This window comes from Sphaerodactylus townsendi, linkage group LG09 (assembly GCF_021028975.2).
Source record: "Sphaerodactylus townsendi isolate TG3544 linkage group LG09, MPM_Stown_v2.3, whole genome shotgun sequence".
NCBI lineage: Eukaryota > Metazoa > Chordata > Lepidosauria > Squamata > Sphaerodactylidae > Sphaerodactylus > Sphaerodactylus townsendi.
The window spans coordinates 54633601-54658535 of record NC_059433.1 but is presented as its reverse complement, the minus strand read 5'-3'; the positions used below and the strand labels follow the sequence as shown (position 1 = coordinate 54658535).

Here is a 24935-nt window from a genome sequence, read left to right as displayed (position 1 = left end):
AGTTTTTTGGGGGGAGGACTGATAAGGCTATCGGCCAGCAAATTGTATCAAGGGCTGCCCGATAAGAGTATTGCAGAGGAAACAAGCAGGTTACTCTAGATCTGGCAAGTTACAAAAAAGGAAGTTGGGAGTCTTATCGTTCCAGAAAGGCCGCCAGAGAAAATTGAGGCTTTTCATTTTATATTATTAAAGCGCAGTATCTTTATGCAACTGAACTGGGCTTAAGCCGCGTGTGCATTCAGCTGAGCTCTAGATTGAGAGGAGCGAGTAGATTGACATATTCGTCCAATGTTTTATATAAAATCTCTTCTGCCGCACTGTATTTTCTGCATGACTGGAGATTCCCGATGCGGTACTATGCATACCAAATCCATTGATTAGAATAACTTTGTATTGGCTGGCGCAGATATATTGAAAACACACAAATGCAGCAAAAGATCTCGCATAATACACAGCCAGTCGAAACCTATTGATCATTTTGGATTCCACTGATACAATGATGTTGTTAGTGAAATATGTGTAGATTATGTTATGTATTCCTTCTATTGTCCTACCGCGGACTGATGAAGCGAGAGTATAGCGTACTATGGAGACATGTATCTGTTTCGTATATCTCTCCAATACAAAAAGAGTTGATGACAACTCTTAAATCTAGGGTAGAAAATATTTGTAAGCAACCGTCTGCCAGCCCCAGTTTTAAATATAAATCATAACAAGGCGTGTGTGTAAACTGCACTACGAGAAAATAATAGTGGACTTGCATAGACGTAACCCATTCACAGTACTGGGCAATGACTCTAAGCCACGTCAGTAGGTGCTGCGCACATACTACAAAAAACATCTTTCCACACATTTAAACCTGCATGAATGCCATATTTATATCTACGCCGGGGGTTGGAAAGATTAATGCTTTCAAGTCACAACAAGACCCTGCATCTCGTCAGTGGTCACTTCTAATACAAAACATGATGTCAAACTTAACCAGGAAGAAATGGCGAGCGTTCAAGAGACTTTCCAGCCCTGCAGCAGGGTAGTCTTGTAATGCCAGCTCCAGCCGTCCATCAACATTAGATCCAACCAATGGGAAACGCGACAGGTTATCGCGCGCTCACGGGTGTGCGCGCGCTCGCCTCTGCCCCCCGCGCCCCTTTCAACGGCTTCCCTCGCGCCGAGTTTGCGCAGGCTGACCCGAGGGGGGGCGGGGGGAGCGGGTCGGGCAAGGCGGGGCGGCTTTTGCGGCGCTTCCTCCCCTTTCCTTCCCCTCCTTCCAATCCGTTACCCGCTACGCCCGTTCCTCCACCCTCCCCAGCCGTCCTCCTTCGGCCGCCGGCCAATTTCTCACTGGTCGCTGCGGAGAGGCCAGTGTATGTGCGGCAACAACATGTCCGCCCCACTTCCTGCCATCGTCCCGGCCGCTAAGAAGGCCACCGCCGCGGTAAGTGGAGAGCGCCTGTGAGGGATGAGAGAAAAGGGTTGGCCGCGGCGTAGCGGGGAGAGTCGAGTCCTGGTTTCGCAGGCCGTCTGGGGAAAGGTCGCGTCTCCTGCAGCTGCCCCTAGCATGACATGGGGGGGGGGGGAGGTGGCGCGGCACCTGTGGCGCCCCCAGAGGCTTCCCTTACCAGGCTTTTGAGCACTTCAGCAGATCTTGAGTAGTGCGCTGTTTTTGTTCTTTTTTACAGCGCTACACTTTGCAAGTGCTCGATAAAGAACCATGCGAGTGATTGCAAGTGATTACACACGGCGTATTTATAACGAGTTGCATTAGTTATAAATGATCTCATTTTCCCTTAGAGGGAGAAACAGCACATCTTTGGCCCCTTCCGCACATGCAGAATAATTCACTTTCAATCCACTTTGCAGCTGGATTTTACTGTGCAGAATAGCAAAATCCAGCTGCAAACAGTTGTGAAAGCGGATTGAAAGTGAATTATTCCGCAGGTACGGAAGGGGCCTTTGATGGACTCAATGTGATTCCTCACAGCATGTTTAAAATCAGTTGTACTCTTCATGAATTAACTTGGTTTCCCAAAGGGAAGTTCATTTATGACGAGTGCAGCTTGTTTTAAACTTGCTGTGCGGAATCACTCTGCATCTGAGAAAGTCTGCCCACTGGGCTCTCCTTGGCCTTTGATATTTTGTCACTGATCCTAGAAAAGGCAAGCTTCTATCCAGGGGAATGCTTGACGCCTTGTTTAGGCTAAGAGGTACTTTGAAAGAGAGTTGCCAGCTTGGTAAGCAAGTGTATTTGTAAGAGATAGTTCTACCTTTCCTTCTCCAAGCTCTTTGCTAACTTCATTGTCCGAATTTTATTGAGGTGTCTGCTCTTTGTGTCAAGTAAAATCACTCTGAGAATCTCCCCCACCCTGCCCAGCTCGCTGCACTTGCTGTAACGCAGTCCTGAAAGCTGTGAGAGATACAAAGCCGGGTGCACTGTACCCAGGTTGTAGGATGGAGAATCTGCATAAACCTGCGAGATTTGGAACTAAACTACTGTATGTAAAATGTTGAAGAAATTTGAATGAATAGATAAGCTTAATACTTTACTAGATAGTGACTCTGGTACATTATACCTGTTTTTAACAAAACTCTGCTTTTGGATGATTTTTATTAGTTTCACTATCTTTTTAGTTGTATGGTGCAGTCCAAAGACTGACTTCAGTGCAGTTAGCAGTGGCTAACTGTGCCTACGATTGCTGGGTTATCATTATACATAGAAAATAGTCACACAAGATTGTGTTATAATAAAATATTGCTTCATTTTACTGTAGCATTGAGCTCAAAGTTCCCTGCTACATGAACTTAATATTTACGTAACTGGCCTGCTGAATAGTCCTGTGAAGACTAGTTTTTCCCCATGAGGATTTTATGAATACTGTATGTTCACTTGCATGCCCTGTTTAATTTTGACCTTTGTGGATAATCACATAAATTTTTCCTGTAGTTGGGCATATGTTGTAAATAATACAACTTTGTAACATTAGGCTGTTATTGATTATAATATCATTTGGTGGTTTCAATTCTTCAGATTAGTTATCCTATATTATGGGCAAGATTGAAAATTAATTTTTGGTCAGATAGCCACAGTTGTTGTGTATGGAAACAGTGTCACTCGAGTTAGAGACTGAGAAATATACCTGAGAAATCACAATATGTTCAGGTTTTTGTAAGTAGAGTTTGTTGCAATAAACTTATCACCTTTAGCTGTCTCTTTTGTAAGTGTCTGAACATGACCACTTGCATCAAAATAACGGTGTGAATAACAGCAAGAGTTATTTTAGTGTCTGTTACCATGCAAGAATGTCCTAATTAAACAGTATCAGGAATTAATGTGCTTACAGCATAGTCTGAAGCATGTTTTCTTGGCTGTTATGTTCTGTAGAATTTAATACAATTGATGAAACTGTTGAATAAATGCTGTGAATGTAGTTCTACTAATTGCCAATATTTCATAGCTATTTTCTGTATTAATTTGAGCAGTGCACATTATTTAATAGGTTGGCTTTGTTGTAGGCTCCTGAAGACTGCTCATCATTCAAGCAGAAATAATAAGGTGTTTTTGTTTTTTTAATTCTCCTGAGTATATGTGCAGTTCAACTTGTTGGCTTTACTTTTTGTTCCCAAGCTTGCACTGCAATGTAAAAGGCAACAGTGTTACTCTAGCTTTGATTATAATAGCTTCTCAGTTCCTAATAGAGATGTGAAAGGCCAGGAAAAAATTGGGAAAAAACATTTTCCAAGGTCTTTTCCTCACTTTTGGGAAATTTTTTTGAAGTTTTGGGGAATACTAAAAACCCTATAAAATATTTTTTCTTTTAGAATGAGTGAAATGCTTTTAAAGACAAACTGGGCATATTATAGACACATACAGCTCTTAAATCTAAGATGCACTTTAATGGATTACTGAATCTTCATGAAGGGAACCATGCTGGGCTTTCATTGCCTTTCAAGTGTTGCATACTTTCTGTTGTCCTTTTGACCTGACTTGTGGCTGACCTTTTCATCAAATCACTGTGACCTAGGTATATTCACAGGTTGGACAAAAAGTAACTAATTGGTGGAGAAATAAAAGATCAGAAGGAAGTGTGGCAGATATTGCACCAGTGCCTCTTTGGAAATTTGATTGGCGTCTGAGTGCTCTCTGACCACATCACAGAAATGAAGATACATATGCTAGGATAGCATAGCATCAGCTTTCAGTTTTTCTCAAGTATTGAGTTTATTTGAAATTTTTCTTGTATAAAACTGCGACATTTATAACTTTTAAATTTCATAAATATGTCAAATTGTATGTGCTAAGTAGATGATGCATTTTATGTTGTTAAAGCAATAAAATTAAGTTCTTACAGCATAGTCTGAGAATAAGTATTAGATATATCCCCCCCTCCCCATTCCATTATTATTTTTTCCCATAGCTTCAACACCTACGGAAATTTTACACCTCTAGTTCATGGAAATATGCTTGTGAGATTACACATGGATTTGCCAGTACAGGATGGCAGCCCCTTTACATGATGCTTGCTTGATATTGCCTCCTTTTGTGGCTGCTCAACCGTGTGCTGACTTTTTGCATTAGATGTCCCTGCCACATGTAATGTATCCTATTTTTAAAATGTGAAGCACAGTCCTTTACATGTTTCCTTGGAAACAGGCTGTAGTTCATTTGAGCTTGCTTCCAGGTAAGAATGTATAGGATTGTGGCTTTAGCCACCCTTCTGCTATGGAAGAGTTGGTGCATATTTTTAAAGGGGATGATAAGATGAGGCAATTAAGCCTGATCTCCACAGTGAGCCTGCACACAGAGCACTTGTGATGAAGAAACAGTTTTGAATAGTATTTATAGCTGGCTGCATTCTGCAAAAACAGAAAACAAAGGGAAACTAAGAGAAAAATTTAAAGGAAAATTTTTAGGAGTGCTGACTCTTCAAGTGTGGCTCAACATTAATGGACAAAAGATCAGACATGAATAGACAAAAAAAATCAAATAACACTTTGTAATGAATTATACTCCTAAAAAGAACTTCAGAGTACAAATAGATTTAACCAGAAACTACTGTTATATAAGAAATGTTAATACTAATATGAAGATGATGTGTGAAATTATTTTTAAAGAGACTGTTATATTGGTGAAAGAGTATGATTGTCAATCAACCATACTCTTCCAAATACATACAAATGTGAAGAAGCCATAAGTTCCCCAGTTTGTAATTTACATATATTGAGGAAGCTATGTTTGGATTGTAATATTTGTGAGAGGGCCCTTAATTTTGGAGCAGGATCTTCAAGTTTGATCATATGAGTTTCTAGTGGTATACTTTAGTCTGTAATTTGCCTGTGTTATATTTATTTATAAAGTGAGTCTGTTATGTCTATATAGCTATGTCTGTATATACATCACATGTAATTTTTAAAAGAAATATTCTAATTCATATGCTATTGACTCTTAGGTTATATTTCTTCATGGATTAGGAGATACGGGGTAAGAAATACATTTCTCACCATGTGATATCAGCCTTTGAAAGTACATTTTGCTGTTGATGAATTATGAAGAAATTGCTGTTGCTGTTGATGAATTATGCTGTTGATGAATTACGAAGAAAAACCATACTCTTATGAAGAAAAACTTTATGAAGAAATTATGAAGAAAAACTCTTTCTTAGGCTCATTCCGCACATGCAGAATAATGCACTTTCAAACTGTTTCAGTGCGCTTTGAAGCTGTGCGGAATAGCAAAATCCACTTGCAAACAGTTGTTAAAATGGTTTGAAAATGCATTATTTTGCATGTGCGGAAGGGGCCTTAGAGTCTTAGCTGTGCTCATGTCAGTTAATCCTGTAGATTTTTTCAGTTAACTCAATCTGAATTATTAATTTAAAGGTTTGTGTATAAGAAGGAAATGCATACTGACATTTTCAGCATGATTCACATTAAAAGAGTTTAAATACGTGCTGGTAGTCCAAGTAGCTCATTTTTTTAAATGATGTGAGCGTATTGTTAACTGAATTGGAAATAGTTAAAATAATTTAGATAAGGGATATGAATTATTTCTCAAAACTTTTTTTATACAGGCTTTCTATGCCGAATTTTTATGTATGTTGAAGTTATTTTATAGCTGGTTTAGTTTGTTTCCAAGGGCAAAATATTGTGTGTGGCAAATAATAGTGTTTCCAAATAGAACACTACATAGCCATTCATGAAGCTCTGAGATACTTTTCTGTTTTCCTGCACACCTGCTGAAACTTGGCACGCCCTTCAGTTATACTCCAGAAGGAACAAGGAATTTCCAGAAATACCATGAAGGGCACAGTTCGGAGGGAGGAGAAAAAAAAATAGTCCCCCCCCCCCAATAGTAATTGGTATGAGATACAAAGTATTCATTGTGACACTATTGGTCTGTTCGTTTTCCTAAACATTTGTTTTATTTCTTTCAAGTCACCTCCTTTCTGATGCCTATGTTTGGAACATGCTTGTTGCATCTAATTTGTAATTCTTATATAATCCTGCCAACAAACTGTGGGATTACTGATGGTTCCCCTTGTGTTTGTACTGCTTTGGGTTCTCGTGAAAGCAGCAGGCATTAAAATCAAACCAGTATCCATTTAGTGATTGGTAGGGTGGTTGAAAGGTAATGAAACTTTGTTGTTTGTGTTCCAATAGGCATGGGTGGGCAGAAGCATTTGCTGGCATCAGAAGCTCACATGTAAAGTATATTTGTCCACATGCGTAAGTATGGTAATCTTTTTGGTTAGCGTTTCATCATTTCTAGAGGTTTCAATTTCTAAGGTTTTATAAAATTAATAACAATGAATGGATGTCATTTCTAATACAGTATTAGGCAGCATGGTAGTTTCAAAGTTGTAATTAATATTTTTCACTTGGTAATTCTTAGGAATTGTGTGAGGCAGCATGCATTCTTTTTATTAATTGGTAAACCAGGGTAAGGAGTGATAAAACTACAGTATTTACAATCCAATTTTTAAAAATCACGTTATGGCTACACCTGATCAGCTGTGCAGATCAAGTCAAAGGCAAGGCTTAAAATTCTTATATCTCTCATCACACATGGAAGGGATATAATCTTTAATCTTACATGGACCTAATGCATAGCCCCAATGACCTCCTGTAACAAGAGTTACATTATGTTGAAATAGATAAGTAGACAACCTATGTCTACAGCACATCATGTACAGTTCATTACATATGAAGTATTTCTGGCTGTAGGGACATAAAATTAACGTATGTTTGATAAATACATTTAACTCATGATAAACTTGTGCTCTGTTTGGAGCTTTAGATAGTTTCCTAATTTTATATTTTATAGAAAGCCCAAATCACTCTTTCCAAGACTAGTTTAGATGGAGTTTTATTCAGAAAATATTGAGGATTTTCTGTGGAAACAAAGCTTTCTGTGTATTGCATATTCTTGACTCCTAATGTTAAGTCCTGGGATCTTTAGTAAAGTTTATTTATCATATTAAGTAAATGCAAAGAACTTTCAGGTTCCTACAGTTTTACCAACCTATTTAAATCAAATGTTGCTTTAATAAATTATAACAATTAGATTGCTCTGTCATTGAGGGCTACAGAAACCATTTTGTGTAGCTGGACTGTGGGCATCAAAAAGAGTGCCACAGTAGTCTGGACTTGCAAAATTCTTTATTCTACAAGAACCCTGAGATTTGGGTCTTGACTGCATTGTGAAAAGAGCAGTATTTTTCCATATTGACATCTGAACTCAGGATATGGCAGTACGACAGCATAAGCACTGGGGAGATTTGTGCTTGAATGCATTCTGTCTGTGCTGTAACTAGAAGCTTCTCTTTAGAAGCTTCTCTGTATGTGCCACTATATTAGAGTAGGAGGCAGAGCCCAACCACTCTTTCTACTCGGTCTCTGGACTAGATCATTTCTGAACACTGAGGATGTCGGTTAGCATTATCTGGTCTTGAAATAAATATGCCAGAACCCCAAACGGATCCAGGGAGGTACAATCCAGCCATTTAATGTCTGTGTGGAGTCTATGTGTAGCTTAGTGCAAAAACTATTCATCCGTTACGCATATTTTTTAGAAAGAGAGGTAGCTTTATTCCTTGATTTTGAGGCAACAGGAAAGAAATATAAAATACTTTGTATAGGCCTTTTCTGATCTATGGGTAATATCAAGTCAGCAAAGATACCAGATAACAATTTCATTCCATCCTTTAATATCCTTTAATTCAAAAAATAATGTGTCACTTGGAACATAGGAAACTGTGTGTGGGGTGAGCCACAGGGAACAATTTATTTATTTATTTTTATTTATTTTTTAATCTTATATACTGCCCAACCCCCGAAGGGCTCTGGGCGGTGAACAACAGTATAATTACATATAGGTTTTAAAAGAATTAAGTTAAAAGCAGCAGATAATAACAACAATGCCCGCAATAGTACCAATTAAATGCTCCCAGAAGGGGAGGAAAAGAGTGGGGCCCATAGGTGGTAATGGCCCGAAAAACAGGAGGGTGAAGGGGGCACTCATCAGTGGCTGGACACTCCAAAAGCCCAGCGGAACAACTCCGTCTTGCAGACCCTGCGGAACTCACCAAGATCCCGCGGGGCCTGGACAGCTGGAGGAAGAGTGTTCCACCAGGCAGGGGCCAGGGCCGTAAAAGTCCTGGCCCGCGTGGAGGCCAGCCGCGTCATTGAGGGGCCAGGGACTACCAGCAAATTGGCCTCTGCTGAACGCAGAGGCCTAGTAGGGACATATGGGGTAATGCGGTCCCGAAGGTATGAGGGTCCCAGGCCGCGTAAGGCCTTAAAGGTAAGTACCCATACCTTGAAGATGATCCGGAATTCAACCGGGAGCCAATGCAGGCGACGCAATATTGGTTGAATATGGTCACGGGAGGCGCCCCCCGTGAGCAAGCGGGCCGCCGCATTTTGGACCAGTTGTAACCTCCGGATCAACCGCAAGGGTAGGCCCGCGTAGAGCGAGTTACAATAGTCCAACCTGGAGGTGACCGTTGCATGGATCACCGTGGCCAGGTCCCTGTGGGAGAGGAAGGGAACCAGCCGCCGGGCCTGTCGAAGATGGAAAAACGCAACCTGGGTTATATGGGCCACCTGGGTCTCCATTGAAAGAGACGAATCCAGGTGGACCCCCAGGCTGCGGACCGAGGGGCCCGGCGCCAATAAGGCCCCCTCCCACACCGGCGGCTGGAAATTCCCACCCTCCCCCCCACAGCCAAGCCAGAGGATCTCCGTCTTCGATGGATTAAGTTTTAACCTGCTCTGTTGCAACCAACCAGCAACCGCCTCCAAACCGTGCTGGAGAGCTGCAGGGGCGATGACCGCTCCCCCCTCCATCAACAGAATGAGCTGAGTGTCATCAGCGTACTGATGACAGATCAGCCCAAAACTCCGTACCAGCTGAGCAAGGGGTCGCATGTAGATATTAAATACCACGGGGACAATAGTGCTCCCTGAGGTACCCCACAATGAAGTGGGCACCGTCGGGAGGCCTGGTCCCCACACCACACTTGCTGACTCCGATCCCCAGAAGCGGCCAGGCGGTGGGTCAATAGGTCATGGTCGACCATATCAAACGCTGCGGTCAGATCTAACTATACCAACAGCGCCGATCCGCCTCGGTCAAGCTGCATACGGAGTGTGTCTGTGACGGCGACAAGAATGGTCTCCGTCCCATGCCCAGAAAACAATGAACTGAACTGAATTGCAGCACGGAGCAGCTGTACTCTGATTATTGCATAGATCTAAGAAATGGCACAAGTGATATGCACAATCTATATATATATAAAGCTAACAGTGTTTTTGTTGATGATAGTATAACTCAGTAACTGCTGGGCCAATTCCTTTGAAAATTCCTAGCCACTATAGTCAGCCAGGCGAGAGTGTTTTTAGATGTTCACATACCTGAAATTTCACACCTGGCCCAGGTAAAACCCATTTTTCCTGGCGCTCCATGGTGAAGGATATGCAGCTGCCTGTGTGTAACTGTCACCCTTAGAATGTTCGTGCTGCTTAGAATGTTCACTCAGATGGCCAGATATGAACAGTGAAAACAGTACATAGGCAGTCACTCGAGTGGAAGTGAAACACATGCACATGCATACACACGAGGGAGAGGGAAGGGAGGGGTGGCATGCAAGGGAAGAGAAGTGAGAGAGGGGAGAGAGTGAGGGGTGGCATGCAAGGGAGGGGAGGCAGGGTGCCCAGCATCTTGATATGACCCACCCACCCTAGCGGAGGGAAAGGGGAGGGAGGAAGGGAGGGAGGGAAGAGAGTGAAGGGTGACATGCAAGGGATGGAAGGGAGGGGCCAGGCACCCTAGATTCACTGAATACTGCGGTTACAGTTAAGAAAACCAGGCACTCATTACTCAGGAGTAAGCTCAGTACAGCAACCGTGACATTCTTTGAATGGCTGCGTTGTGCCCCTCAGAGGGTTTCCTCAGAAGCTACACCCATTGCCACCAACCAAACTTACTCCCACATAAAGGATCATGACCAGCCAGCCTAGATGTGTGGGAGGGGTGCCTTTCCATTCCCCCCCCCCCAAAAAAAAATGCGGGCACACACATCAATGACATCGCACAGTATCAGGCTGCGTGTTTGCATGAGCACGTACTGCTGGCCTCTGCAATTAATTTGTTGCTACTGTTCCTTTCCCATCTCACCACAATAAGCCATAGCAACGCGTGGCCGGGCCATGCTAGTAATTTACTAAGTTTATGACTTTCTGTGTTAATACTTTTAATATAAATTTCTGTGATTCTGTGACTTATAAGTATGCTCTTGTATCAGATTCCGAAATGATGGTTTAAGGTACCAGGAGGACTAGAAATAAGGTAGCTACAGTTTAAGAAGTAGAGTGTTGGAAAGGTGTAAGGAAGAAAGGTGAGGCCCCAAACACAGAATCTTCATGACAAATATTAGTTTATAAATTGTCATACATGTATCCTCTTCAGGCAACCAGACATAACATTTCAGGAATAGAAAAGAAAGGAGAAGGGACCCCAGTCTTAGCTAAAAGTGCTCTTTCCCATTTAAAACAAACTGAAGTCGAAGAATGGGTCTGTGTCTTACTGCGCAATGGAAGTGATGCAAGAAAACAAATGGTATTCCATTCAATGGACACGTATGGAGCAGTACTTGTGGTTCACATTGCATTGGTTAGAATAGGCCTTGGCAAATTTTATTTTGATTTTGGAGCCTAGTATCCATACCAAATAAAATATTTTGTCTGATATATTAAGTTTAATGTTTCTTCTGTGTTATAAATGGGGTTGCCAATAGGCCTGAATACAAATATCCTCCTGTTTAATAGAGGATTAATCGGATAGTGCTATTTACATCCATGCTACAAAAAGCTTCAACAATCTATTTCCACACATTAAGCCTCAGTAAAAGAGAAAGGACATCTTTTTCCACATCAGTTGACAATCCTAAAATCAGCAGGTCAGACTATAAATCTACATCAGCCAGTTGTAAAGAGCATTGCCTTCAGTGATTCAGTAAATCTGGATGATATTGTGCATATAAAACCACTCATGATCTACTCTATTATTTGCTCTCTGAATGATTCCAGCACCACTAAAAGTTGACTTGTAGACTGCTGTGTTGCTTCTTTGTCAGGCCAGATTTCTCTGTCTGTCCTCCTACAACATGGGGAGAAGTATCTTGACTTTGCCTACCCCGCTTAGCATAGCTACCTGCCTGCTTTCAACTTTCTGTTGGCTGGTGGCAGAAGAGAGGAGTGGTGTTGCTGCTGCTGCTAAAGCAGGTTAAGCGAGCGAGCAGAGATTGAGGTTTGTGTTTGTGCTAAAAATTTTGTAGGGCATTCGTTTTACAAGCTAACTGCTCCCCCTCCTTTTAAAAAACATTAAAACATTAAACATTAAAAACAGAACTGTGGACACCTTGAGCAGACTTCAGGTTGCAATAGCATTCTTGTACCCAGAATTCTCAAGGTGGGTCTGGAAAACTCTGAGGAGGGGTGACATTGTATTGGGGAAGCAATGATTGGGCATTAGGTATAAGGCTTAGGGAATACTTTTAATTGACACTGGTACCTACTTAGTTTTCGTTTATGGGGGTCTTCCTGATATAAAACCCAATCTGGCACTTTGATAACTATGGTAGTAATTTAAAATATTCTTTTTTTATTTCTCTTTTTTAAAAGCTGTTTTTTCCTCTCCTGAATTTCCAGGCCAGTTATGCCGGTTTCACTAAACATGAACATGGCTATGCCGTCTTGGTAAGTAATAATTTGGAAGTAAATCTTTGATGTGAAGCATGCTTGCAGTACAGCCCCAAATATAGTTGTTTTATTCTTTTATTCTAAGTCTGTTGACTGAGGTCATTCTGTTTATAACTGTGCTGTTACACTCTTGCCTCTCTCCAAGCAGCAATTGTGGAAGCGGCACAAGAATGTGCTGACTTGAGTTCCCTGCGCACTGGCACAAGGGGCAAATATTTGCACAGCTCCATGGTGCCAGAATACATAAGCTGCCACTGTGCTGCCATTCCTCCACTGCAGGAGCCTGCACCACCACTAGTGGGGACATTCCCAGGGATTGAACCGACTTTATTCAGCTTCCTGTGACTTTTTGGCCTGGGAATGCCCCCCATGGCTGGAGTAGACTTATGACATCTAAAAGTGTGGCACAGCCCATTGGGATGCATAGGGGGTTTCATGGCAGCTGGGGATTTCTGCTGTTTTTATGGCTTCCCATGCTGCCTGAAATCCCTTTGCAGGTGGTGCAGCTGCAGCCTGGCCACCACGAAACTGTCTTCTCCTTCCTCCACCCTAGTGGATTGCACTATCCATTTCACATAGCACTTAATGTAAAAAGTTATTTTTCATGAACTGTAGTGTTTAAAGAGAAAGACAGGGGAGGCAAAGCCTAGAGTAGACTACCTAGTTACTCTTACCTAACTACTCTTCATCTGCAGCAGTGGCACCTGATCTGGAAGGGCAAAGCAGAAAGAATCTAGACGTATATCCTCAGGGATAGCATACAAAACAATCTTTTATAATAAAATTAGAAAAGAAACTTGGGCTATTATTGGATAGTTCCACAGGAAGATCAAATAAAATCAAACTCAAATATCTTCTTTCAGACAAGAATGATCAAATGACATGTACAGTGCATTATTTTGTATGCAGCTATGTAAACTTAGAAAAACGGGATGTATTTAATATTAGGAACAATTTTTAAAAATTATTGGACTAATGTTTTAACATAAACTTTATGGAAAACATTTGACTTACATCTGGGCTCCAAAACACGATTTCCCCCTTTGGATATAGCACAGACAGATTATTTTATCCCTGATTTGTATTTTAGTGTATTTTTTTGTATACGCAAAGGACGGGCATATAGTACTATGGATTTGATTTATATCTCTTTTTGTATTGAACGTCAGTTGTAAATGAAGTATTGATTGATTTAGATCTACATATCTAATGAATCATCTTTTCTCATATGTCCATGTGTGTCATCTGGCGTTTCCAGACTGCCACCTAAGGGTTGATCCCCTGCTTGAGGTGATTTATCTGGCATCGACCAGTGTGTGTTCTTTTTTTCAGTCCTAGCTTCCCCCATATGGAATAGGCTCTGGGAGGTTGCGGCAGCATCTCTGCAAATGTTTAGCAAGTGATGCAAGGCTATTTTGTTTACCAGGGCTTTTAGTGGAGCTCAGGCATTAGAGTAGGAGGGGTTGTTGGAGGTATATGATTTTTTCACACTTGATTTTGTAAGACACCTTGAGCCAGAATGGAAATATAAAATTTTCTTTTGTAGTAGATTTGCTGTTTAGTTGGAATTGTAGCATTTCTTAAAAAGAGAAGAACATCCTGACATTTTGGTTCTCTCAGTGGTGTTCCTCAGTTCACTGACTTGTAGTCCTTCGGTTTCCAAGATTCCCTTTCTTTATATGCTTTCCAGCTTTTTCTGGTCGTCTTCTCATTCCATTTTAAACTACTAACATGAAGAAATTAAATTGGTAAAAGTTTCTCCATCACTTTATCTTTTTGCTAATAAAAGTTTTACTTACTTTGTTAGAGGTGATTGTTAAATATACACATTTTGTAGATTATTCTCAGTATTTCCTTGGTACAGGACTGAATCTATAAGCTTTTTTAAATATCTGGTCTGAATGTTGCTGGTTTGTACAGGCCTGAATGCTAAATTGTTTCTCTTAAGGTTTGATATCATCGGGCTATCTCCAGATGCACAGGAAGATGAAGCTGGTATCAAACAAGCAGTAGAGAATGGTATTTTCAGTAATCTTGTATTAAATAATGGAGAGAAGGATGAATTGTTTTTGAGAATTCTCCAGTGTTCATTCTGATTTTGGAATTTGTAGGTTTTTTTGTATTCTGTAAAATTTACTATGGTGTGCATTAATGTTATAGAACAGTAAAATTTTAATAAACCGATAATATGCTGTGCACATAATTTTACATAGAATTGTTACATGTATTTGTGAATGTTGTGATTATAACCAGTATTACAGAATCTGAATTTGCATAAACCTATTGATTAAATGAAATTATCTTAAAATGCTGTTTAGAAACCTTGAAGTCTAGAATCCATTATAGTTTCTCCAAATAATGATGCTAATATATTCACGCAGTGGTGGATTGTGATTTGTATAAAGGTTGGAATGTTTCAGGATCCTGTACTGAGGATAACTATGCATCTCCTTATTCAGCTTCTAGAGCCAAGTGGCAGTACTTTTAATAGAATGGGTTTTACCACAGTGTCAATGTTTCAGTGTCACTGAATCTATAAAAAGAATCACATAGATTAAGAAGAATTAAGAATAGAGAGGTCAAATTATAGTTAAAAATAAGTTCTGGGTCATAAAGATGGGGTTAAGGCCAAATATTTGTGATAGGTGATATGTGAAAATATATGAAAAGATTTATGAAATATTTGCACAAAGAACTGAAAACATAAGAAAGATTATGTAGCAGCAGCTCAATAGAAACTTTGAAAAATAGTAGGGGGAAAAGAAGATGTTCCAAAAAGTGTGGATAAGCTATCAGAATTATTGACACAGTATATATGCAGATACTGACAAATTTGATTAAACAATCCAAAGAAAATACTGTTTAGGTTGAGATAGGGGCTGGGAAAGCTGTTTTGGGAGGCTAAACAGACAACATTGAGGATAAGTACGAACATGAGTTATAAGGATCTCCCCAAACATTTGGGCAAAGTGATAGTAAATAACATATACACTTGGTATGCAGCTTGACCGAGGCGGATCAGCTCTGCTAGTTTTGTTAGATCTTACAGAAGCGTGTGATGTGGTCGACCACGACCTTTTGGCCCATCGCCGGAGTGCGAGGAACTGTCCTCCAGTGGATTGTCTCGTTCCTCCGGGGCCGGAGTCAGCAAGTGTGGTGCGGGGATCAAGCCTCCCGGAAATGCCCGCTTCACTGCGGTGTACCGCAGGGAGCGATGTTATCCCCGTTGTTATTTAACATCTACATGCAACCCCTTGCTCAGTTGGTATGGAGCTTTGGGCTGATTTGTCATCAGTATGCAGATGACACTCAGCTCATTCTGTCGATGGAGGGGGGAGCGGTTGCCACCCCTGCAGCTCTACAGCATTGTTAGGAGGTGGTCGTTGGTTGGTTGCAGCAGAGCAGGTTAAAACTCAATCCATCGAAGACGGAGATCCTTTGGCTTGGCTGCGGGGGGGAGGTTGGGAGTTTTCAGCTGCTGGTGTGGGAGGGGGTCTCATTGGCACCGACCTCCTCTGTTTGCAGCCTGGGGATCCACCTGGATTCGTCTCTTTCAATGGAGACCCAGGTGGCCCATATAATTCAGGTTGCGTTTTTCCATCTTCACCAGGCCCGGCGGCTGCCTCCCTTCCTCTCCCAAGCGGACCTAGCCACCGTGATCCATGCAACGGTCACCTCCAGGCTAGACTATTGTAACACACTATGCGGGCCTACCCTTGCATTTGATCCGGAGGTTAAAGCTGGTTCAGCATGCGGCGGCTCGCTTGCTCACAGGGGGCGCTTTTCATGATCCCATTCAGCCTGTGTTGCGCCGCCTGCACTGGCTCCCAGTTGAATTCTGGATCATCTTCAAGGTGTGGGTGCTAACCTTTAAGGCCTTACGCGGCCTGGGACCTTCGTACCTTCGGGACCGCATTACCCCATATGTCCCTATTTGGCCTCTGCGTTCAGCAGAGGCCAATTTACTGGTGGTCCCTGGCCCCTCTATGATGCTGCTGGCCTCCACTCAGGCCAGGACCTTTACGGCCCTGGCCCCTGCCTGGTGGAACACTCTCCCTCCAGCTGTCCGGGCCCTGCGGGATTTGGGTGAGTTCCGCAGGGCCTGTAAGACTGAGTTGTTCCACCGGGCTTTTGGAGTGTCTGGCCGCTGATGTGCCCCCTCCCCCTCCCGGCTTTTTCGGGGGTCCCTTGAACATCAGTGGGCCATTACCCCCTTTTTCTTGGGAGGGTTTTAATGGGGTTTTTTATTGCTGGGCATCTTTTGTACATTGCTCGCTGTTTTAATAGGGTTTGGTTTTTGCATTTATTGGAGCCTGTTTAATTTTATTTTATTTGCTCCCTTATTATAGTTTTTGTTTTTATGGAATAATGTTGTACACCGCCCAGAGCCCTACAGGGGTGGAGCGGTTAATAAATCCAATTAATTAATTAATATCAACTGCTGTCCCTCTGGAACTCAAGACCGTGAATAGGGAGAAGAATCTAGTGCTTTTAGATGCATGAGTTGTTCCTTCAGGTCACTCAGTTACTGTCTTATTAATCACCAGGCTTTCTTTGCAGTGAAATCACTTGTAGAACAAGAAGTAAAAAATGGAATTCCATCACACCGAATAATCCTGGGAGGATTTTCTCAGGTAAAAATAACTTCTTACTGCTATTTAGGCTATGTTTCTGTTGAAGTTGAAACCCTGCTTTTGGGAGGCAGTAATTTAATATGTCCATTTTTGATGCTACATGTTCAGTGCATTTTCCTTTGTCATACCTATAGTGAGCTGACATGGGTCAGAATGTCAGATTCTCTTGTGTACGTACATGTGGTGTAAATCATGGATTTTCCACAAGGCTCAGCATAAGCAATGATATTGAAGCCTAGAAAATATTATAAAAAGAAGCCTCATGTGCTTGGTGTTGTTCTTGATTAATGTAATGTAATTTGTTGATAATGACTGGCTTTGGCAAAGCTCTGTAATAGGATCTGCCAGACCTATGAAGAGAAAGTCTTCATACAGTTTCAGCATTAGTACTTGGTGTGTGAAGGTATCATTAATATGTTCACAGCCATTCATTGTCTGACACTGAGGTGAAACAGGCTCTTGGGCTTGAGCTGTCATCAAAGGGTATGTTTAACAAAGTGAAAAAATATACAGCAAACTTTGTCAACTGAGACTGCCTACATTATGATAAAAGTTTCAAGCCTCCTTGCATGTAATATAGGTAAAAATAGTGGGGGGGCCATAATATTAAGTTTTACAATAAAACAATTTCATCTTAATATCCAAGTCATGGTATTCCTACCCAGAAAATGAAATGAACTCTTTAATCCCTTCTACCCTTCCCCCCACCTAAAAAAAATGGCATGTTAGCACATAAAATACTAAATGTAGAATCATCACAAGTTATACAGTTTGGAAAGGAAGGAACAGGTTCTCATGGCAGAAGGACCAAAGAGCGCCAGAGGTGCTAGTGTAAAGGGGCTGGAACTTCACTGATCAAAGAGTGAGATCAGTTTAACGTTGACTTAAATAAGGTCACACTTGAAGAGATGAAATAAAACATACTGCTTCACATTTTGCAAACCATTGATTTAAAGAGAAAACATTAACAGTATAAGATGTTACCCTTGCATGAATGTTGCATGAATGTTTCTAAAATAGCTTCATTGAAATTACACCACTTACATGTGTGAATGTTAAACATGGTGTGTGATTTAAAAGCATAATATGTCCACTTTTGTTTTCATTAGGGAGGAGCTCTAGCACTATACACAGCTCTCACAACACAACAGAAACTAGCAGGTGTTTTAGCACTCAGCTGTTGGCTTCCATTGAGGACTACATTTCCTCAGGTAGCGTGCCTGGCACTGAAATTTTCCTAAAGTTCAAAATTATGTTTAAATATTGTTTTCCTGTTACTAATAATATTAAGTATGCATCAGTGATCAAAACACTTTGCAGCCTAAGGGCACATTACAATAATTAGGAGAACCTTGAGTACTGTGTGGTTTCCGGGCTGTATGGCCGTGTTCTAGCAGCAGGAGAGAATGCTGCTAGAACACAGCCATACAGCCCAGAAACCACATAGCACTCAAGTGATTCCGGCCGTGAAAGCCTTCGACAATTAGGAGAACCTCTTGCTGGGACCTTTATCCCATGCTCTTCACCATTTCAAAGTGTGAGTGCAGAAACAGATAATCAGCATTCTGTGCATTTATAAAAGTTGCTCTAAGCAAGAATTGCCTATTAAAATAGTATTTGGGTTTGTCTTCAGCATTTTTCACACATCACAATTACAACGTTTTGTTTAATAGAGTAACTATGGTCAGTCCTTGTTTCAATATACAGCAGTATTGTAGACTGCTTTGTTGGTTCTAGGTTTTGGTTTTGTCTCTGTAAAGCCTTTTAAGAACTTATTGGAGGAAAATCTTCTCTAATGTAAAGTTTATGTCACATAGAAATTTGTCTTGTTTGGTTCATCCAGTGATTTAGTGCAGTGAAGTATGATTAGGCATACAGAGAAGACCAGATAGAATACCCAGAAAATTAGGCATACAGAGAAGACCAGATAGAATACCCAGAATAGTTTTCCATTTAAACAATAGGCTTTTACTGATGTACAAGTGAAGATTTTAGAATGATCATTCCAGTACTATATATGGTCTGTAGCTTCCTTGAGAACCTTTTTGGTTAGAAGTGTGAAATATACATACTTCAAATAAATATTCCTACCAAGTTCGAAAGAGACCCATTATAATATAGCCAATAGAGTTTTTGGACTTGGATGGGAAAATTGAGTTTGAATCCCTTACTCTGCCTGAAAAGTCACTGGGTGATTTTGGGCAAGCTCTCTCTATTTAAGTTTAGTCTACTGATAGAGTTATCGTGAGGTTAAATATTGTGAGGGCAAAATGAAAGAAGACACTTTTTAATTTCTCTGAGCTCTGTGGAAGAAGAATGAATGAAAACAATTAAAATTGTTATGAAGGTCAGAAACTGGAGTGTTGTGTGGTTTCCAGGCTGTATGACCGTGTTCTAGTAGCATTTTCTCCTGATGTTTTGCCTGCCTCTGTGGCTGGCATCTTCAGAGGATACAGCCCAGAAACCACACCACACCCCTGTGATGCCAGCCATGAAAGCCTTCGACAAGTCAGAAACTGGTTGTTGTGGGCTTTCTGGGCTGTGTGGCTGTGGTCTGGTAAATCTTGTTCCTGGATACAGTGTGTAACACATTTCTCTGTGTGATACACCTCTGAAGATGCCAGCCACAGATGCAGGTGAAATATTAGGAACAAGATCTACTAGACCATGGCCACACAGCCCAGAAAACCTACAACAACCAGTTGAGTCTGGCCGTGAAAGCCTTTGACAAGTCAGAAACTATCTGAACAATTAAGGAATGACAGATGTTGTTCTTTTCAAAGGAATTTTGAAGTTATAAAATAAAGCAATTTTATTTAAATGCTTAGCTTTGACAGTTGATTTGGTACCAGCTCACAGTTGGTCATTAATTCAGTGTCAGTGTTTATAGTACAATATGCTATGCAATGAATATGCTGAAACCTAAGTATGGATATGTCTTTACATATACTTTACATTTTAGTTACATGAGAGATCGCACTTTTCCTCTAGAATGTACTAACTTTTGTAACTCTTTGTTAGGGCTCCATTAATTGTGTCAACAAAGATATTCCCATTCTCCAGTGCCATGGTGACTGCGATCCTTTGGTTCCACTGATGTTTGGATCTCTTACCTCTGAGAGGTTAAAGACCATGATAAATCCTGCCAATGTAACTTTCAAGACTTATTCAGGCATGATGCATAGCTCGTGTATTGAGGTAAATGATTTTGCAACTATACTTAGTTTGAGCCTTTGAAAGCCTTGTAGGCCTTTGAACTCATATGCTGTTGCATGCTGTTACATTTGAGGCCATAACTCTAACTGAATATTGAATCATGTTCAGCAAAAATCGGTAAAAATTGGCTAAGGGTGAGGTCTCTATTCCTTTAGATCTTTTTTGATATCCATCTTAGCCTGGAAATTGCTCTAGAAGAGTATGTCCATCTGCATGGTCTTCATGTGCAATCCCACATTGGGACTGAACATGTGCAGGCTTGCTGTAGTGAGCTTTTAGCAGAGAAGATCACTAGATGAACAACAGTTACAGATAAGTGCAACATTGGGGATTTTTTTGCTATGGATATCTTGAGCAAAGTTGTTTGTCAGAGCTAACTCTGACCTTTTACCACAAGGTCTCAGTAGACTATCCAGTTCTGATAGAATAACTGGTTTAAAGTGAAAAGCACCCACTGGCACATCAACCAGGGGCATTCTAAACCAGGACCTCAGAAGCAGAGCTGTAGCATGAACTAGTGAGTGGCTTTGGCCCTTGCAAGAATTGACCCACTTTCTCTAGCCTGGCTTTTTTATTTATAAACTTGTTAGCCAACACAGCAAATCAACTTGTTGTGGTGGGTTTTCCGGGCTGTGTAGCAGTGGTCACAGGAAATCAACTTATGCCCCAAGCAGTAAGGACAGTGATTGGCCAGGTATCACTGATGTGACGAGAAGACTGCTATTGGCCTCTGCAATAATGCTGTTCTCCTCTGGTGGGTTTTTTTTTTGGGGGGGGGGGCGGTTTGAAGAGGCATGGGAAACTTTGAATAGAGGAAAGGTCATCTGTGTTGGAGCTGGTCTCTCCCTCTCCTAGCATATAGGGCTTTAGTTTGTTAAGCCACTCTTTCCTTGTCCTGAGGAGAAAAATGGCAGGGGAGGGGGGGGGGGGGGGGGAAAAGAAAGTGTTGTATCTTTTAAAAGCATATGCCACCATACTTTGAGATTAGGGTCAAGATCTGCTTCGTTTTTGCCAGAAAGAATCATTTGGGGTTATTGAAGGGGGAACTTCTCCTTTTGGTGCCACCATAAGACTAAAAGCTCTGTCCCTATGTCATGAGAGAAATCTAAAATTGCTCTCCCCAAAACCACTGGAGAAGATCTGCATTTGCAAGGAATTTTACTCACATTTTTAAACTTCAAACTATAATGGCAGGTTGACTGTCATTTGGGCACAATATGACGACTTTCAGTTTGGTGTGGGTGGGGGAGTACTTGAGTGAAGTTTTCAAAACTAAAAATTACAGTGTAAATTGCCAAACTGCTTTCTCTGTTTTCTATTCATTCCTGCAAATTTACCATAAATTACTGTTTTTATTCTTGAATAGGAAATGATGGATGCAAAGCAGTTCATTGATAACCATCTACCTCCAGTTGATTGAAATTTCATCAAAGGCCTTCTCTTTAAATGCACCAGCATCACCTGTACTAGATTGTTACTTTTCATTCAACCAATTATGAAGCATTTCTGTGCCTACAGTGTTAACTCTATTGTATATGTACCAACAGCAGCGACTAGATAGCCTAACTTTAAAAGAAATGATGCTCTTTCCAAATTTCATTGGCCACTGTATAAAATGTAAGGCAGGCAACATATGTTTTGGAATATAATTAAGCCTACTTTTTCCATTCTTCATTTCTTTAAATTTAACTGTCCATTTTCAGTGGAAGACCTCTGGCTTAATGGTTTAAATGAAAACAAATTGATATGTTCAAAACCTATTTTATTACTGCTTGTTAAATTGACATTCATATATCATACATGCAGTATGTTAAGCCAATAAGCATGCAGTAGTAGAATAAGCATTCTTAATGAGGATTATCTTAAAGGTCAAGTTCAACCAATATTATTGCATGTGTAACAGAAGACTTCCAACCTTTACTTATCCCTTTGCAGCAATGTAAGTCAGTGTCATTTTCTACTGTGTGCTGGGTGGCTTAAAAACAGTATATAATTTCTGGAGAAAGGAATCTCATGTAACTGCCCTAAGATAAAGTATTTGTGGTAAAAATAGGGGGAAAGTTCACTATGTAGAAATCATTTATTGTAGGTTGTATCCTGGAGAAAAGTTCCTGTAACATAGGGGTGGGACAGCTTTCATTGGTCCCTCCCATCCACAGACCTCCATTTATGTTGTCGTGCTGTTCCTAGGACTGCCATTTCCAAGATTATTTGGGTATCAATGGCAGGAGGAGTCAAGGAGGTTTTGTTCTGTTTATGGACTACCTTCCATCAGTAGAGATGGAAAGGACAGAGATTTACCATAGGATCTAAGAATTAAGAATTCCCATTTGAGTTCATGTTTTATGAATTATCAAGGAACAAACAATTTGTATTAAATTATTTTGTATTCCCCCATCGGAATTCCAAACAACAACTAATAGCTAATGTCAGACAAAGAAGTATTCTTGTACCTTGCCAAAATGTATGCTACCTTAATAATATGCAAATAACTCAGCTCCTTCCTGCATTACTCCTTCCCGTAGAAACTCAGATAAAATGTGCTTCAGAAATTTCCTGGTAATAGAATATTCAAAACAATGTTGCAGATTTGGCAAAATGAATTTCGGACCAGCATTGCTTTCTGGACCAGCATCATGGTCCCATTTTACTGATTGCCTGAGCGCTGCACTGCTGCTACATATCTGATTATCTTCATAATGTTGCCGTTGCTTGTTTCTTTACATTTTTTATGCATATGATTTCATTTCCTATTTGTAAACACATAGTCAATTATACTGTGGGCTGTTGCAAGTTTTTAATTAGTAAAAGTAATAGCTGGGGCTAAGGTGCTCCCAGGGCTTACCCTTGCCCCAAAATTGGCACTTCCATCTACTTGTGGGTTTCCCCCAGTTTGTGAATCACATTCCTTGAATTTTGCTAGGGTTTGTGTAGCTACCCAAATTGAAGCCACTTCGATATTTCAGCGGAAGCAATTGATTCCTGTTCTGTACTTCTTCAGATGTGGGGCTCAAGTTTCTGCTCTCCTATATGTAATTTTTTTAAATTGCTATTCACTGACATAATGAGGGTGTCAATGGTTTGATCTAACAGTCTTGACATGCTACCTTACTAAGTATAAGATGGGATGGGCCAAATGAAGGAGGAATGAAACATGCAATGTTTCCACTTGCAGTGGTACAGTCCAGGAACAGCTTGACTTCTTGAACCTGCTGTGTATGTATAAATGGCTGTTATTTAAAGAAAGTAGATGCTTTTGTAATCAAAGCCTTCTCCAGTATCTCAGTATTTGGAATCTGCAGGAGTTGGCATACACTTGAATATAGAACCAATGTGACTTTCCTCAGTGCTTGTCCTGTTTACTGGTGAATTCCTTTTCTATTTAAGTATTGGTTTCTAGAGGAGGATATTACTTATTCAGTGATCTCTAGCTAATATGTGGAGGACTTTGCTTTCTTGAGTGGTTGGCATACTTAAAATATATTTGGAATATTCATATCCATGATGATTCATAAGTCAGTTATGCAAATAGATAATCTGTTTTATAGTGACTTGATGGCACTTAACATACACAGTTTTTATCAGTCTAAACCATATGAAACTACTGAAACCAACATAGTAGTTTATCCCACAAAAGAGATATTTATGTCTTCTAATATTGTGCCTAAAATTTCAGATATCAAAATATGATATTCAGTATTAATGTTATTTGGGTGAATAATTGCCAAACTGATAATAGACAATTTTATCACAGCCCAAATACTGTTACATCATAGGCAAAACTACTGGCTTCTCTGGGAGTTTTATCCCTGATAGGATGTAGCCTTTAGCTTTTCCTTCTAAATATTGTATAACATTAATGCAGGAAATTGAAGGAGAACAATTCTCTAACTTGCATCTGTTAATTAAATGTTTGCTTTAATGAAGTGTGTTGTACTTCATTAAACTATAAAATGCATCTTTTTATAAATAGGTGCTACTGAAAAATAAAGAGTATAGTTTTAAGAATGTATTGAATAGGATGTTTATGAAGCCATACGTGTAGGCTGGGTATTTTATAAACCTATTTAATTTGGCTTTCCTAAGGTGTAGAAATGCACAGTTAATATAAAAATCAAGATGTTACCTTATAGTTAATGGTAGCAAATCTGTTGTTGAAATGGCTTTCTTGTAGTTAAATTGTAAATCTTTCTGTTACTGTGAAATAAATTCTGAACAATCTGTCTGAGTTTAATGCAAGCCAATTCTTTAAACCCATTCCTAAATATGGTTACAAAGGAGAGGGAATACTATAGGTATGGTATGGTATTTTGTAATTTATCTTATATGGTAATTTATCTTATATGGTAAGACTTTGCTAGAATAATTCATGGATAAAATGGTAAAGATGCCTTTAAAAGGGATCTATTCAGGGGCATATCACCCTAGGACATGAGGACACCCATGTCCCTGGGGGCATGCCTCTTAGTCACGTAGGGGGACACCGGACCCCCCCCATGACCAAACGACATGCGCCCCAGCCGCACACCACCAAGCCCCACCCCCAGGAGCCAGCCTGCGGGGACGGGGCTCTGTGGCGGGCGGCTGGGTTCAGTGCCCCACCTCCATGCAGGCGGCTTTCAAAAGCCGGCTTTTGAGGTGTTCACAGAGGCCGAGGGGGCAGGGCTCAGGTGTGGGTCCGCCTCCCTGTCCACGCTCAGGGGCAGGACTTGAAGCATGCCCCCCCCCCCGTTCTCTGTGCAGGTCGGCTTTCAAAAGCCTGTGGGGGATGGGGCCACACCTCTGAGCCATGCTCCCTAGCGTGAGGAGGGTGCCCGGAGAAAGAGTTGT

General features: G+C 40.8%; 1 protein-coding gene across 2 annotated transcripts; it reads left to right on the top strand.

The window, feature by feature from the left end:
* The first annotated feature begins 1119 nt into the window (after positions 1-1119).
* LYPLA1 (lysophospholipase 1) lies at positions 1120-24326 on the top strand. 2 transcript variants are annotated; one of them, XM_048507635.1, is made up of 9 exons: positions 1120-1435; positions 5445-5476; positions 6655-6720; positions 12205-12252; positions 14204-14274; positions 16816-16889; positions 17999-18100; positions 19911-20087; positions 21472-24326. In XM_048507635.1, exons 1-9 carry the CDS (start codon positions 1367-1369, stop codon positions 21523-21525), a joined length of 693 nt encoding a protein of 230 aa, XP_048363592.1. In that variant the 5' UTR covers positions 1120-1366; the 3' UTR covers positions 21526-24326. The 2 variants fall into 2 exon arrangements, with proteins under 2 accessions (XP_048363592.1, XP_048363591.1); XM_048507634.1 differs by lacking the exon at positions 17999-18100 and having other exon boundaries at positions 1233-1435.
* Positions 24327-24935: the final 609 nt, after the last annotated feature.

Coding starts and splice junctions, on each gene's coding strand:
- LYPLA1 (XM_048507635.1), top strand. CDS start 1,367: ATGTGCGGCAACAACATGTCCGCCCCACTTCCTGCCATCGTCCCGGCC. Junction 6,721..12,204: donor AAGTATATTTGTCCACATGC/GTAAGTATGGTA, acceptor CTGAATTTCCAG/GCCAGTTATGCCGGTTTCAC. Junction 18,101..19,910: donor TGAGGACTACATTTCCTCAG/GTAGCGTGCCTG, acceptor ACTCTTTGTTAG/GGCTCCATTAATTGTGTCAA.